The sequence below is a fragment of the Hyaena hyaena genome, unplaced genomic scaffold (genome assembly GCF_003009895.1).
Source record: "Hyaena hyaena isolate Hyena2069 unplaced genomic scaffold, ASM300989v1 scaffold_245, whole genome shotgun sequence".
Taxonomy (NCBI): Eukaryota; Metazoa; Chordata; class Mammalia; order Carnivora; family Hyaenidae; genus Hyaena; species Hyaena hyaena.
The window spans coordinates 1,609,650-1,624,941 of NW_024080878.1; the positions used below are offsets into that span (position 1 = coordinate 1,609,650).

At 36.9% G+C, this 15,292-nt stretch overlaps 1 protein-coding gene across 1 annotated transcript in view; it reads left to right on the forward strand.

The window, feature by feature from the left end:
• SWAP70 (switching B cell complex subunit SWAP70) overlaps window positions 1-15,292 on the forward strand; it is a 75,012-nt gene that overhangs the window by 22,354 nt on the left and 37,366 nt on the right. Inside the window, exon 2 of the mRNA XM_039244615.1 lies at window positions 2,813-2,953. Within this exon, the coding sequence (XP_039100546.1) occupies window positions 2,813-2,953 (141 nt within the window). The remainder of the gene's footprint in view (window positions 1-2,812; window positions 2,954-15,292) is intronic.

Here is a 15,292-nt window from a genome sequence, read left to right on the forward strand (position 1 = left end):
CACATTGTTTTTCCTTTCTGAACTCATTTATTGACCTTCTCACTCATCTGTTAATCATGCTACATTGCTGTGGAATTTGTCTTCCTTTTATACCTAATTTCTGGAGAGCAGGTTAATGTAGAAGAAAAAAATATAGACTTCAAAGATAAATAGATTTAGCTGTATGATCTTAGGTCAGCCACTTTTAAAAAATACATGTGTAATTTTTAAGTAGGTAGAACACTTTTGACTAGGTAAAAATTTTTTTCAAACCTAAAAAAAAGAGAGGCACAGTGAAAAGTCTTCTATCCCTGGTCTACTATCAAGCTAGTCTTTCCCCTACTGTTATTAGTTTCTTATATATCCTTTTAGAGTTTATTTTTTCTTTCTTTTACATAAAAGATGGTAAACTATATGTAGTCTTATGTATATTGCTTTTTTCACTAAATGTATTTTGGATACCTTTTCATACTGCACTGGGAGCTTCCTTATTGTTTTATGAACACACCGTAATTTAACCAGTGGTTGAGATTCTTACTTGATTAAAGTTGTATATGATTTGAATGACTTTGACCCTTACCTGAGAAACTTGCTTATTTCTCTAAACTATTTCTATAGTACATTACAGTTTTTAAACACTTTATATGCTTGGAGTACCTGGGTGGCTCAGTCACTTAAGCGTCTGACTTCAGCCCAGGTCATGATCTCACTCTTCGTGGGTTTGAGCCCCCCATCGGCCCAGGTCATGATCTCACTCTTTGTGGGTTTGAGCCCCGCACTGGGCTGTATGCACTTAGGTTATGCCTGGAGCCTGGAGCCTGCTTTGGATTCTGCTTCACCCTGTCTCTCTGTCCCTCCTCCGCTCACACTCTGTCTCTCAAAAATAAAGAAAAAATGTTTTAAAAAATGTATAAATACTCTATATTCTTGAAGTTGATCCTCACAGAACCTCTTTGGGAGTAGATAATTACTCCCTAGGTTTTGCTAGGTAAATAGTGAAAGGAAGTATCTGTTTGGGTCTTTGCTGACTGTAGTGCAAGATTCTTCAGCAAAAGCTCTACCGTGCTCTTTTCATGTGCTCTATTATTGGCAAATAGAGGTTTTGCTTGAGAAACACAGCCTGCTTTGTAGGGGCTGATAAAAGTCTTCATTACTTCATTTATTACCATTTGTGAATTTACTTCCTTTACTTTACTTACTTCCTTAAAACTAGCAGAGCATGTAGAAAAGGATCTCCACATAAATGAAGCTTTGAGAAACAACAAATATAGAGAGAAGATATGCAAATATTCTTTTTATAGGTTAAATATTTTTTATCTTAAAAAATCCTATCTGTAATAGGTGTATGTAGAAAAAAATTACTCTCTTAATGGCATTGAAAATCTTCAAAGAGATGAGTGTGGTTCTTCAAGTGATCAAATGTGTAGAGGTGAGAAAAATACAGAATATTTTAACCTGGGATTTAACCATCTGATAAGAGTCTCTGTTGAAGGAAGTATAGCCTTAGCTATGTATTTTGATCTGTTTAGAATGCACAAATGAAATAGGAGGGATTTAAGTTTTATTTTGAAACTTTTCATTTAATATGAAATGACGTTAGTACTGAGATAGCCCAAACTGCTAATTGAACGACCTGAGTGTTAAAGTATGCACTTAGGGGGGCGCCTGGGTGGCTTAGTCGGTTAAGCGTCCGACTTTCGCTTAGGTCATGATCTCGCGGTTCGTGGGTTCGAGCCCCACGTCGGCCTCTGTGCTGACTGCCAGCTCAGAGCCTGGAGCCTGTTTCGGATTCTGTGTCTCCCTCTCTCTCTGACCCTCCCCTGCTCACGCTGTCCCTCTCTCTCTCTCTCCTAGAAATAAATAAAAAACATTAAAAAAAAAAAAAGTATGCACTTAGGTTATGCCAAGGTCAGTAATGCTTTATATATGGAATGCAAATTTTCTACAAAAGATTTCAACCATTTTGGTGACTTCTGAGATATTTTACAATTGATTTTTCTCCTCTTTCTAAACCAGGCTCTTGATTTCTTTTTTTATATTCATGCTCTGTTATACTTATGGTGAAAACTTAGCTTAGTATCGTAGAATTTTAGAGATATTTGGACACTTAGAGATAGCTGATTAATATTTGGTACATTTGTGTATTAACTTGGCCCTTTGTATTGAACAAGTGAGAACACTGAAGCCCGGAGAAATGTGATTGGCTCATATCGGTCACTTTGTCCAGAACCCTCGGCTGCAACTGCCCAGTACCACGTTCATTCTCTTATGTCTGTGACTGACCCTGCTCTACTTGGGGAGAAGTTTAATTTTGAAAACATCCTCTTGCTCTTAACCCCCTTTTTCTTTCTAATGTGGGTCGATTAATAAAAACTGTAAAGAATATTATAGTCACAGATAAAAATTTTTGTTTTGAGTAGAGTTGATACACAACGTACCTTAGTTTCAGGTATACAAAGTAGCGATTCAAGTTCTCTGTATGTTATGCTATGCTCACCACCAGCGTTGCCACCATCTGTCACCGGTACAGTGCTGTTACAGTCTCATTGCCTGTATTCCCTATGCCATGCCTTTTATTCCTGTGTATAGTCACAGGCCTTGCTTGGAGCTGGCTCATTGGACGTGCTTAAAAGAGACGTGTTTGAAGTGAACCAAAACTGGGGAGGGAATGAGGTAACAACCAAGTGAGGAGCTGGCAGGCAGGCGGCACCCATCCTGTACTTGCTGGCTTGGTCTCCATGTTTCTCTCCCTGTGGTAGGGAGCAGCCAGTTGTGTTCAGTGAAGCTGCCGTGTGCTAGCGGATTCCTTTAAACTACTTTCTTTCCCCCTTAGGTCCTTTCTCATAACCTGTGCACGGTGCTGAAGGTTCCACATGACCCTGTTGCCCTTGAAGAGCACTTCAGGGATGATGATGAGGGGCCAGTCTCCAATCAGGGCTACATGCCGTATTTAAACAAGTTCATTTTGGAAAAGGTATGCTTCATTTTAATGTCTTCCTGCTTATAGCATTGCTTGATTTGCACATTTCAAGTGGGCCCCCAGAGTGCCTTTTTGGTGAATTCACTGAGTAGTTCAGGTGTGAGGTATCATGAGATATATCAGGAAGGAAAGAAAGAATTTGAAACTGACATTGCTTCCGATTTCTTCCTCTTCTCCACTTTTCTAAAACTTGGTTTGATGTTTTCCAACTTGGCTCATTTTTTTTTTTGAAATTAACGCTACCTGTGTTTTCTATTAGTCTGTGTAACTGTCTTCTCTTAGAGTGCTATTAAGTTCTGGTTCCACATGTATTGACAATGATTGTTAAAGCGTGGATATGTTAGGGTAAACTGAATACTAAAGGTGATGTTTATCTTTACTAAATAACTATTATACAGCCAAGTTTCCATAGTAGACTTTTTAGGTTACTACTCAGATGCTTCTTCTGGGGTATATTATGAGTGAAGAGCTACAAAAACCTATTATATGTTTGGAAGCCAAATATAACCTATTGGTATTTGCTGCCATGTTCAGTTTATCCCTTGGTTTGGATAATTAAAAATTGACACAAAAAGGGGTGCCTGGGTGGCTCAGTCTGTTAAATGTAGACTCTTGATATTGACTCAGATCATGATCCCATGGTCATGAGATTGAGACCCGGTTGTGAGATCGAGATCCATGTTGGCCTTGTGCTGGGTGGGCATGGAACTTGCTTAAGATTCTTCCTCTCTCCCTCTCTCTCTGCCCACCCTCTACTCTCAAAAAAGAAAATTTAGGGGCCCTTGGGTGGCTCAGTCGGTCAAGCGTCCGACTTCGGCTCAGGTCATGATCTCACGGTTCGTGGGTTCGAACTCTGCATCGGGCTCTGTGCTGACAGCTCAGAGCCTGGAGCTGCTTCAGATTCTGTGTCTCCCTCTCTCTCTGACCCTTCCCTGTTCATGCTATCTCTCTCTCAGAAATAAACATAAAAAAAAAAAAAGAAAACTAACATAAGGTGTTGAATTTAATGTACTTTTATTTCTTTTTAGAAGAAAAACTCTAAACTGATGGCACCTTCAAGTAATTAAAAAAATAGTGATTAAAAATTATGAAAGGTAGCATATTCTTATGATTACATAGACAATTAATATAAAAATATGTGAAATGAAAATGAATGTCCCTTTATTCTTTTGAAAGTCATTCTCCAGGTGTAACCACTGTTAAATTTCCAGACCCTTTTAAAGGTCATGCAAACACGCTCATACTTAATCCATAGTATTTGTTTTCCATATGGCTAATATCATGCTATACATATAGTTCTTCAAATTACTTAAAAAAATTTTTTTACATTTATTTATTTTTGAGAGACAGAGCATAAGCATAAGTGGCGGAGGGGCAGAGAAAGAGCGAGACACAGAATCTGAAACAGGCTCCAGTCTCCAAGCCATCAGCACAGAGCCCGACGCAGGGCTCGAACTAAAAAACCATGAGATCATGACCTGAGTCGAAGTTGGATGCTTAACCAGTTGAGCTACCCAGGCACCCCTTCAAATTACTTTTTTAATTGAATGGTGTATTAGTATCATCTTTCCATATTGTATATATATATACTTAGTTTAGATATGAAAGTAGTCATATTCACATGAACAGTTGGGAAATTTCTGCTTTTGCCTATTTAAAACATCGAGCATGAAAGTTTTGGAGATATTTTAAAAATGCCTTTTTTTTAAATGTTTATTTTTGAGACAGAGAAAGACAGCATGAGTGGGGGAAGGGCAGAGAGAGGCACACACAGAATATGAAGCAGGCTCCAGGCTCTCAGTCTGTCAGCACAGAGCTTGACATGGGGCTCGAACTCATGAGCTGTGAGATCATGACCTCAAGTTAGATGCTTAACTGAGTGAGCCACCTAGGTGCCCCCAAAAATGCCTTTCAAAAAGTGACAATGATAATATGTTTAAATTAAAAATAAAATATGGTTAGGGGTGCCTGGCTGACTTGGAGGCGTATGTGACTCTTGATCTTGGGATAGAGCCCCTCGTTGGGTGTAGAGATTACTTAAACACCAAACTTAAAAACATTCAAAAACTGTATTTTCCCATCACCTAAATGTCACAACTATTTGCATATTTTTTTTCTATGGCTTCTTTGGATTTTTATTGCTGTATATGTATACATTTTTTATAGTTTAGTGTTTTTTCCTAATAGTAGAGTACAGTAATTAAAATTTATGATAATAAGTTATTAGTTTGGAAATGCTAAAATGTTGGTGAAGATTTTTTTAAAAAATTACATGTGTTTCAGAAATTTATAGTAAAGGTTGTCAAGATTACAGTGTGTTCATTTATGTAGTATTCATTGTGCCTATACCTGTTATTCCATATCAGCCTCACAGTGCAATTTTCTGCTCTTTGTGTGTTTATTTTATGGGTATCTCTGTTATGTTTTTAAAGTATTTCTTCTGCAGAGATGGTAACATTGCTTTGATCATTCCTAATAATCAGGAAAAAAAGAGAAACCACACCATAATGAAATGTAAGATTTAATCAAACTGACAAAAGCTACAAATTATGTGATTCCACTTATATGATGTATCCAAAATAGGCATATGGAGATACAAAGTAGATTAGTGATTGACAGGCTGATGGATGGTGGGAATGGTGAGTAACTACTAATGGGCTTGGGGTTTCTTTTTGGGATGATGAAAATGTTCCAGAATTAGATAGTGATGATTGTAGCAAATTTTTGTGAATATATTAAAAACTACTGAATTGTATACTTTAAAGTATAAATTTTATGGTATGTGAATTCTATCTCAAAAATCTTTTAATCAAATTGTGCAGAAACTGATTTGTGAGGTCTCAAAACTTCATAGTATGATGCTGTATGATTTTTGGGAGCTTTTCCTGGCTGCTGTTCTGTTCATTGATCAGGGAACTCATTTATGTTCTGTAATTGTAAATATTTAGTAAATATTAGTAAATATTTCTTTTTAAAAAATGTTTATTTTTGAGAGAGTACAAGCAGGGGAGGGAGAGAGAAAGGAGGACAGAGGATCAGAAGCAGGCTTTGTGCTGACAGGCTGACAGCAGCAAGCCTGATGTGGGGCTCACGAACTGCAAGATCAAGATCATGAACTGAACTCAAGTTGAAAGCTCAGCCGACTGTGCCACCCAAGTGCCCCAGTAAACATGTCTTAAATTCTGCAAATATTTGATGACCTGCTGTGTGCATGTGTTTAATCTTAAAAATTATGTCTGTTACTAAAATATAGAACAGGGGCTCCTGGGTGGCTCAGTCGGTTGAGTGTCCAACTCTTATTTTTGGCTCAGGTTATGATCCTCACTTGTGCATGCTCACTAAAATAAAAAAAAAAGTAAAAATAGAACATATTTGGACATTCTCAGAAATCTGAAAATTGCCTTTTCAGTGCTAGAATTTGTGTAGGGTGGGCCAGTAGAGAAACATGGTTTCATCGCTTGAAGTGCTCTACTTTATTACTGCATTTTGTTCTCCTTGGTGTAACTTTCTTTAAATATCTTGAATTTTAAGTTTGAAAATGTTTTTTTGTTTCAGTATTTAGATATTTTATTTATTTACTTATTTTTGAGCTAGCAAGAGAGGGAGCGGGAACAAATGGGGAGGGAGCGTGAGAATCCTAATTTTGATCTCAGGACAATGAGATCATGACCTGAGCTAAAATCAAGAGTCAGATGCTTAACCAACAGAACCACGCAGGCACCCATATTTAGGTTTTTAAAGTTTTGTAACTGGGGGAGAAAATATAGCAGTATTTTAAAAGTTTAAAATTAGCCACTAAATTTGGAGAAAAACATTCACAAAATGAGTGAGGATGCGATGAAACAGTAAGTTCTTGTTTATTATTACTTAGCCACCTGGAGTGGAATTTTGCCAGACCTTCAGTCCAAATAAAGCAGCCAGGCTTTCCATGGTGTGGGTTTAAATTGAGCAGATTAGTGCCTTGTTTTGAAACTTTGTTGAAAAGATGCCTATAGTAACTGGAGAATGTTAATATACAACTTAGAGATTGTCATCAGTTATGTAGATAAAATAAAAAGTAATGATTAAACATTTGCACACACACACACACATACCTTTGTGTCATATATATGTGTATGACACACACGTATACTATCTCATTTGATCCTCATGTTAATCCTGCAATGCATAACTAGAATTCTTATTCCCAATTAATTTAGGAGGAAACAGAGCATAAGGCTGCCTAACTAATAAGGGTTAGATAGATTTTTTGGTTTATTTATTTTGAGAGAAAGAGAGTCTTAGAGATAGGGTAGGGGCAGAGAGAAGGAGAGACAGAATCCCAAGCAGGCTCTGCACCATCAGCGCAGAGCCCAGTGGGGGACTCGAACCCATGAACTAACTGTGAGATCATGACCTGAGCCGAAATCAAGAGTCAGATGCTTGACTGACTGAGTCACCCAGGAGCCCCAAGGATTAGATACATTTTAGACCTAAGCATTTGATTTTACTTAACTGAGCCACCCAGGCACCCCAATTTTATTTTGTTTTTTAAGTAATTTCTGCACCCAGCATGGGGCTTGAACTTACAACTCTGAGATCAAGAGTTACGTATTCTACCAACAGAGGCAGCCAGGTGCCCCCTTAAGTTTTATAAGATGATTCTTTTCTTGTGATTAGTATCTGGTGTTCTTTAGTGTTCATTCTTCTCAATTTTCCCCTAGGTTGTTTGAGGTTTTCTGCCTTTGCCTAGGAGAATTATTCTGAGGGGTTGGGACCAAGGGATAAAGTATGTGGAAATTCGCTTTCTAAAAAGTAATTTTTCCATTTGATTTCTGTATCTGCTTCAAAGATAATCATTCCTGTTGTTCTTCACATTGACAGAATTGATTTTCAACTTTCCTGAGACATCAAATGATTAATATACTTATATCAGATATTTTGCCTACCCTAAATGTTACCTTTTTTTTTTTTACTTGTTTGTTAAATTCTTTCTTTAGTAAAGAATGGAATTCAATAAACATCTAGAAAGAATGTTTCTGTGAACTTTCCCCTTCTTTTTTGCAAAGAAACATTATACCTGGATTATCTGACAGTGAATAATTGAAGAAAGCAGTATATTGTTACCTTTTTACTACTGATCCCTAATAGCCTACATCAAAAACTAGTCTGCTTTAGTATATTTATGTGGCAATTGAATTCTTCCCTGAGATTTAATAGCCTGTTAGGCTTTTGGGTCCTAATCATTGTCAATTCTTTTCCCTGATTCCACATGTTAAAGCTTGATCTAGTCTATTATGATTTAAACCAGTAATCTATAGATACCAAGTCCTCATTGGGGAATCTGCTGCTTTTCTAACATAATTCTTTTTTTTTTTTTTTTTTGGCTTTTGGGAAATATACATACATATAAAAGAAAAACAAAAGGTCAATACAATGTCACTTCTCTAGAGGTTAGTAGCCCCTGCATTGGTTTTCTAGGCTGACATATCATATGCTTGCTGTTCATGTCAGTGATAGTTCTTCCATAAAATGAGGTTTCAGTTTTCTGTTACCTGAACGAATACACCTTCAGCAATCAAAATGTCTCCAAATGTGTGCCTACCAACTATCATTTAGTAGGAAGTCATATTGCTCTTAAATACCCAAGACCATGTTTTTGAGCAGTTCTTCTTACTGTCTTTTAGCCATATCATTTCTTCTTTCATTGTTGGTTGAGAGTTATATAATGTTATTGTGGCACAACCAAGTTGGACTCTACATTTTCATCATATTAGTGAAGTTACACATCACTAAAAACTTGTGAGTGAATGAAGAGGTTCAATGATAAAAACTATGGATGACTTCATGCCCTTGAATACTGTGGCCAGCAGTATAAGTCTAAGAGTGATATAGTTTAAAGAAATATTGTTTTTTTAAGATAACCAGTCTTAGTTGAGTATTTGCATGTCATGTAATTTAACTATTTAAAGTGTAAAATTCAGTGCTTCTTGGTATAATCACTTTTTTTGTGCCGTCATCATCACAAGCCAATTTTAGAAATTTTCCCCACCTTCCTTCAAAAAATTGCACCCATTATCACTCACTCCTTTCCCACACTCCTAGGAAACCACTAATCTACTGTCTATGGATTTGCCTATTCTGAACTCCTATGAGGCTGTTAGTGTCTGCCTTCTTTCATTTAACATAACGTCTTCAAAATTTATCTACGTTGTAGTATGTAATGGCACTTCATTCCTTTTGATGGCTGAATATTTCATTATAATTATACTACCCTTTGTTTGCACATTTATCTGGTTATGCACTTTTGTGTTGTATCCACTTTTTGGTTATTGTAAATCTGCTGGGAGTGTTCATGTTCAGGTTTTTGTGTGGATAGACATTTTCAATTTTCTTTAAAATGGTTGAGGATGGTATTTAACCCATATGGATGACTGCCTATGAATGAATTCTTGGGTCATATGGCAACTCTATATTTTATTTTATTTACTTTTTTTAAGTAAGCTCAACGCCCCACGTGGGGCTTAAACTCATAACCCTGAGATCAAGAGTTGCATGCTCCACCAACTGAGCCAGCTAGGCCTTCTGGCAACTCTGTGTTTAACGTTTTGGGGAACTATCAAACTGTTTTCCAAAGCAGACACATATCTTACTTTCCTACCAACAGTGTATGAGGGTTCCAATTTCTTTATATTCTCACAGTGCTGGTTATTTTCTATCAATTTGATTATAGCCGTCCTAGTAAGTATGAAGTATGGTATCTTACTGTGTTTTGATTTGAATCTTCCTGACAATTAATGTGAAATATTTATAATAAAAGTGGCTTCTTTAATTGGAAGTACAGACTATTGTTAGAAATTAAGAAAAAAGAGGAATTTATTAAGAAAATATGTATCACCCATAACCTTACCATCTAAAGGCAGTCACTATTATTTTGATCTGTTTGCTTTGAGTCTATTTTTTTTTTTTAGCTGTGTTTGTCTATATTTTTCAAATTTGGATCATATTGAAAATATAAATATTGCCTTTTCCATGACATTACATTTTTTGAAAACATGAATATAAAGATAAAAATGGTAACATTTATTTAGAGTCTACTGTGTATCAGAAACTCTGCTAAATATTTTAAATAAATGTTCTAATTAATTCTTTATATTAATTCCATGGGTTAAGTACCATCATTAATACCTTTTTAAAGACGAAGAGACTGGGCTTGCTTGTCTAAGGTCATCCAACTACTAAGTGGTATTCAGTGGCTGTATAATCATTTTGAACCATGGGTTTATAACTATTCCCTTTTTGGTGGGCTTATATTTTACTTTTATTTTTTTCCACTCCTATAAATATCAGTGACTATCCTGGGTTAAATCTTTATATGCCTCTGATTCCCTTTTTAGGGTAGATTATTTGTAGTACAATTATTGATTGAAGAGTATGAATGCTTTCTGAGAAAATAAATTCTCCAATCAATTTCTAAAGCATCAAACTGGCCACTTTCCCAGTCTTCTGAGGGCTGACTCTGCCATACGAATTTCAGTCTTGAGCTGGTTTGGATGAGAATTCTAGTTTATAGAACATGTGATTTTAGTTTTGTAACTACTTTTAGTACTTTGAGTCAGAATTGAGGTTTATAAATAGTGTTGCTATCTTGTATGGATTTTAGTGAAAAGAAAATATATGTTGAAAACGAGAACAGCTCTACACATTTCTTTCTAGGATGTTATCTTCCATTTGGACACCTTGAAACCATTGGCAGCCATTGTTAGTTTTCCAGAAGATGTGAGATAATTTATCATGTATGATATAAACTGGGATTTTGGAGCACAGTTTGTAATCTTAGATGGGATGGAGTATGAAATCATAGATTTCTAGACCTTTTGTAGGTAGAACAAACCTTGAGATCCTCTCAATTTATAGACCTATTTTAATTTAGCAAGCGCTCAATATTGAGCCCATACCCTTCAGTGGCTTGCTCTTGTTTCTAGGTGAAGTGCAACATCCTTAATGGCATACAGGGCCATGTTCAGTTTTGTCTCTGCCAACTTCTCTGGCCTCCTTTTCTTCCTCTCCCCTTCTTTTCCCCTTCTCTTCAGTTATGTTGGCCTTCTCTCTTTTCCTCATATTACCAAGGCCCTTCCTGTCACAGAGCCTTCAGACAAGCCTCCTCTGCTGTAAGGCTTCCTCTGCCTGTAACATGCATCTAATTCCTGTTCATCCTTTAGGTCTCAGCTTGATTGTCACTTCTTCAGGGAGGTTTCTTCATGTCGCACCCTGCCCTTCCCAGAACTACTCTGCTGCTCAGTAATGTGTTTTCCCTTTGTAGCATTTACCACATTTTCATCATATAGATGGTTGTTTTATTGCTCTATTGTTTGATACCTGATACCCCTCCTAGAGTATAACTTCTGTGGTGGCAGGGACTGGTTCACCATTGTCCAACTCTGTTGATTGTTGTCATTGTATACAGAAGTTTTTAAGTTTGACGCAGTTGATTGTCTAGTTTTGTTGCCTGTGGCTTTTAATGTCCTATCTAAGAGATCATTGCCCATTCCAATGTCATGAAGCTCTTCCCCTAGGTTTTCTTCTAGTTTTATAGTTTCAGGTTTTACATTTAGATTTTTACTCCCATTTGCATTAATTTTTATATATGGTATAAGATAAGGGCCCATTTTCTTCTGCATATGGATATTCAGTTTTCCTAGCACCATTTGTTGAAGAGACTTTTCTTCATTGTGTAGTCTTGCTATCCTTGTTAAAGATCATTTGACCACATACACGAGGGTTTTATTGGTCTGTATGTCTCTCTTTATGCTAAGTACCATACTATTTTAATTACTATAGCTTTGTAATATGTTTTGAAGTTAGGAAGTATAAAGCCTCCAATTTTTTTCTTCTTAAGATTATTTTGGATCTTCATGGTCCTTTGAGATTCCATATGAATTTTAGGATAATGTTTTCTGTTTTGGAAAAAAAAAAATGCCACAGGGATTTTTGTTGGGGATTGCACTGAATCTGTACATTGCTTTGGGTAGTATGGACATTTTAGCAATATTTAGTCTTCCAGCCCTTCAACACTGGAGGTCTTTCCATTTATTTATATCTTTAATTTTTTTCAGTAACATTCTGTACTGAAATTTCAATGTACAAGTCTTTTGCCTCCTTGGTTAAGTTTATTCCAAAGTATTGTATTCTTTTTGATGCTCTGCTAAATGGGATTTAAAAAAATTTTTTAGATTATTTATTGTTAGTGTATAGAAACATAACTGATTTTTGAGTATCCTGCAACTTTGCAAACTGATTTTTGAGTTTTCTGCAACTTTGCCAAATTTATTTATTAGTTCTAAGAGGTTTTCTCTGTGGAATCTTTAGAGTTTTCTACATAAAAGAAAGAGCATGTTATTGGCAAACAGATACTTTTACTTCTTCTTTTCTAATTTGGATGCTTTATATTTTTTCCTTTTTTGTCTAGTTGCTTTTGCTAGGACTTTCAGTACTTTGTTGATTAGAAGTGGTGACAGTGGGCATCCTTGCCTTGTTCTGATCCTAGAGGAAAAATACAGTTTTTCAGTGTTGAATATGATGTTAGCTGTGGGCTTTACACACATGATCTCATTTTGTATTGTTTTTTTAAAGATGTAAATGCCATCATTTAGTATGCCTTTACCATTGAGCATGATTAAACTAAAGAATAGTGCATACATTTTAGAGAAGCAATAAGCCAAACAGACAACTTATTAAAATTAAGTAATGTACAGTGAACTTGATGAAAAAAAGCCACTAGTTATTTCCTGGGGAAATTTATGGAAAATTTGCTTGGTTTCTAATCCCATTGTAATCTGATTTTTACCCAAACTCCTTGGCTCCCTTGAAGGTAACTAGTAGCCACTAAATTGGAAAACCAGTGGTCTGTTCTTAACTCCTTTATGATCTCTGTAGCATGTGGCACTACTGATCAAACTTTCCTAATTGTTTCCTCACTCAATTTTCATATCTTTGTGGTTCTCTTGCCACTTTGACTGTTCTTTCGGTCATCATAATTCCTTTTCCTCCTCTTGTTTTGTAAATGTCTGTATCTCTTGAGGTTCTGTTTTTTGATCCCATCTCTTTTCTCAATTTATGTTTTTGTCGGTGATCTCATTTGACCATCATGGCTTCAGTCATCATCAGCATGCAGTTGACTCACAAGTCTGTCTCTCCTCTTGAGCTATGGTTCCACTTCTTTGTCTATGGACACCTCCATCCACATGTCTTACCAGGTCTTCAGGTTGAAGATGCTCATAACTGAAAACTTTATCTTTCCTTCCAACTTGCTTTTGTCTCCTTCATCCTCTGTCTGTTCTCCAGACTTGGTTGGTGTGATGTTTCTGGCATACCTTTGCTCATGCTATTTCTTTTTTTTTTTTTTTTTAAATATTTTTATTTATTTCTAGGAGAGAGAGAGAGAGAGAGACAGCGTGAGCAGGGAAGGGTCAGAGAGAGAGGGAGATACAGACTCTGAAATAGGCTCCAGGCTCCGAGCTGGCAGTCAGCACAGAGCCCGACGTGGGGCTCGAACCCACAAACCACGAGATCATGACCTAAGCGAAAGTCGGATGCTTAACCAACTAAGCCACCCAGGCACCCCTGCTCATGCCATTTCTTTTCCTGTCTTTTGTATTACTCTTCCTAGCACTCTTCAATATATACTTCAAGATCTGCTTAAATGCCATCTTTTCTGTAAAGTACTAATCTGGGCAGTAGATGACCTGCTTATTCTCTGCTCTAAAACCCTTCTATTGGGGTTTCTTATAGGCTATTTCTGAAAATTATGAAGCTGTTTGTGATTTGGTCTATGTTTGATTTTCTAGCCATAAATCTAGCCACTCCCCCTCAGGAATCCTATAATTCATTACATGATCCACATAAAACCATTTCTTGTTCCTCAGGCTATATGCTTTTGTGCACATGTCATTTCCCCTTAGTGTTTTTTAGGGGTGCAGGTGGATAGAGTTAATGGTGGTGGCCTGTGAAACTAGTCCTATAGTGATGTCTTACGTTACATAGATGTCTTCCATCTATTGAGTTCTATAAGCAATTTAGCATAGTGGAAAGAGACAGCACTTGAACTTTGATTTAAACCCTAGTTTTGATATTTACCAGCCACATGAACTTGGTATTCAATTTTTCTGAACTTCTGTTTCCTGATATTTATAAGCCATATGAGCTTGATAAAAGTACTCAATATTTCTGAACCTCTATTTCCTGATCTTTAAAATAGGGGCAATAGTTAGCCTTACAAGGCTAATATGAAGTTTAAGTGAGAAACTGCATATAAAATGCCAGGCATGCACTAAGTCCTCATAAATCGGTGTTAAAGAAAAAGGAAAAAAAACCCCAGTAGCAATTACTGCTTTCCTTTCATGGGATCAATTGTGTATGTTGGGGATGTGTGAAATGGTGTCAGACTGCAGACAGACCACAAAGGATATTGTTCTACTCCTGGGGAACTGGTGTGCCAACCACACATTCGAGTCAGGGATCAAGAGAAATTTCTCCATGCTGTCAGCTAGTAACTTCTTCCCTGTGGTACACGTAACACTTTGTTTCTCTCTCTCCAAATAGAAATGCTTTGCATGTATTGTCCTGCCACCCACTGTGCCTTCTTTAGTACATCTTCCTTATTGTCCCAGAGTATGGTTTTTAACATGCAGCTTGTATATGGTGTTCTGTCCACTCTTTCAGTACAGATAAATCCTAACTCCTTAATACAGATTATAAGGCTCTTTATGATCTGGCCTTCACCTGTCGCTCTAGCCACATCTTTTACTATGCCCCATGCAGTGGTCATTTGTCATTTTTTGTCTGCCCAGTATCTGAACCCTTATGTTTAGGAAATTGCACAGTGCCTTGGTGGGGGAAGGATGTCTCACATCTCAGATATTGAAAAGTTCAGATACTCATGAGTGACACAGGATCAAAAAGACTGGGTCAGTGGCCACAGTGATGGCTGCTTGTTACATTGGCAGTGGTGTTTGTACTGTACTCTTCCCATGCATAGTTTCAGCTGCGATTCAGACTGACTGTCCTACGTTGGTAATGGCTTAGTTTTTGAGCCTAGATTTCCCAGCCTTTGTGTTGGATCTTTGAGGCTACCCATTGTTTTTCTGATAAATTCTTTTTCTGTGTAAAGGAACCTAGGGTGTTTTCTGTTATTTGCACTTACCAAAAAGCCTTGACTCATAGCACTCTTTAGCACCAAGTGCTCCATTCACATTAAACTTCTGTCTACAGTACTTCTGAACTGACCATGGTTGTCTCAGCTTCTGGGCTTTCTCACGTTGTTCTGCCTAGAACACTCCTTACCCCATTCTTGAA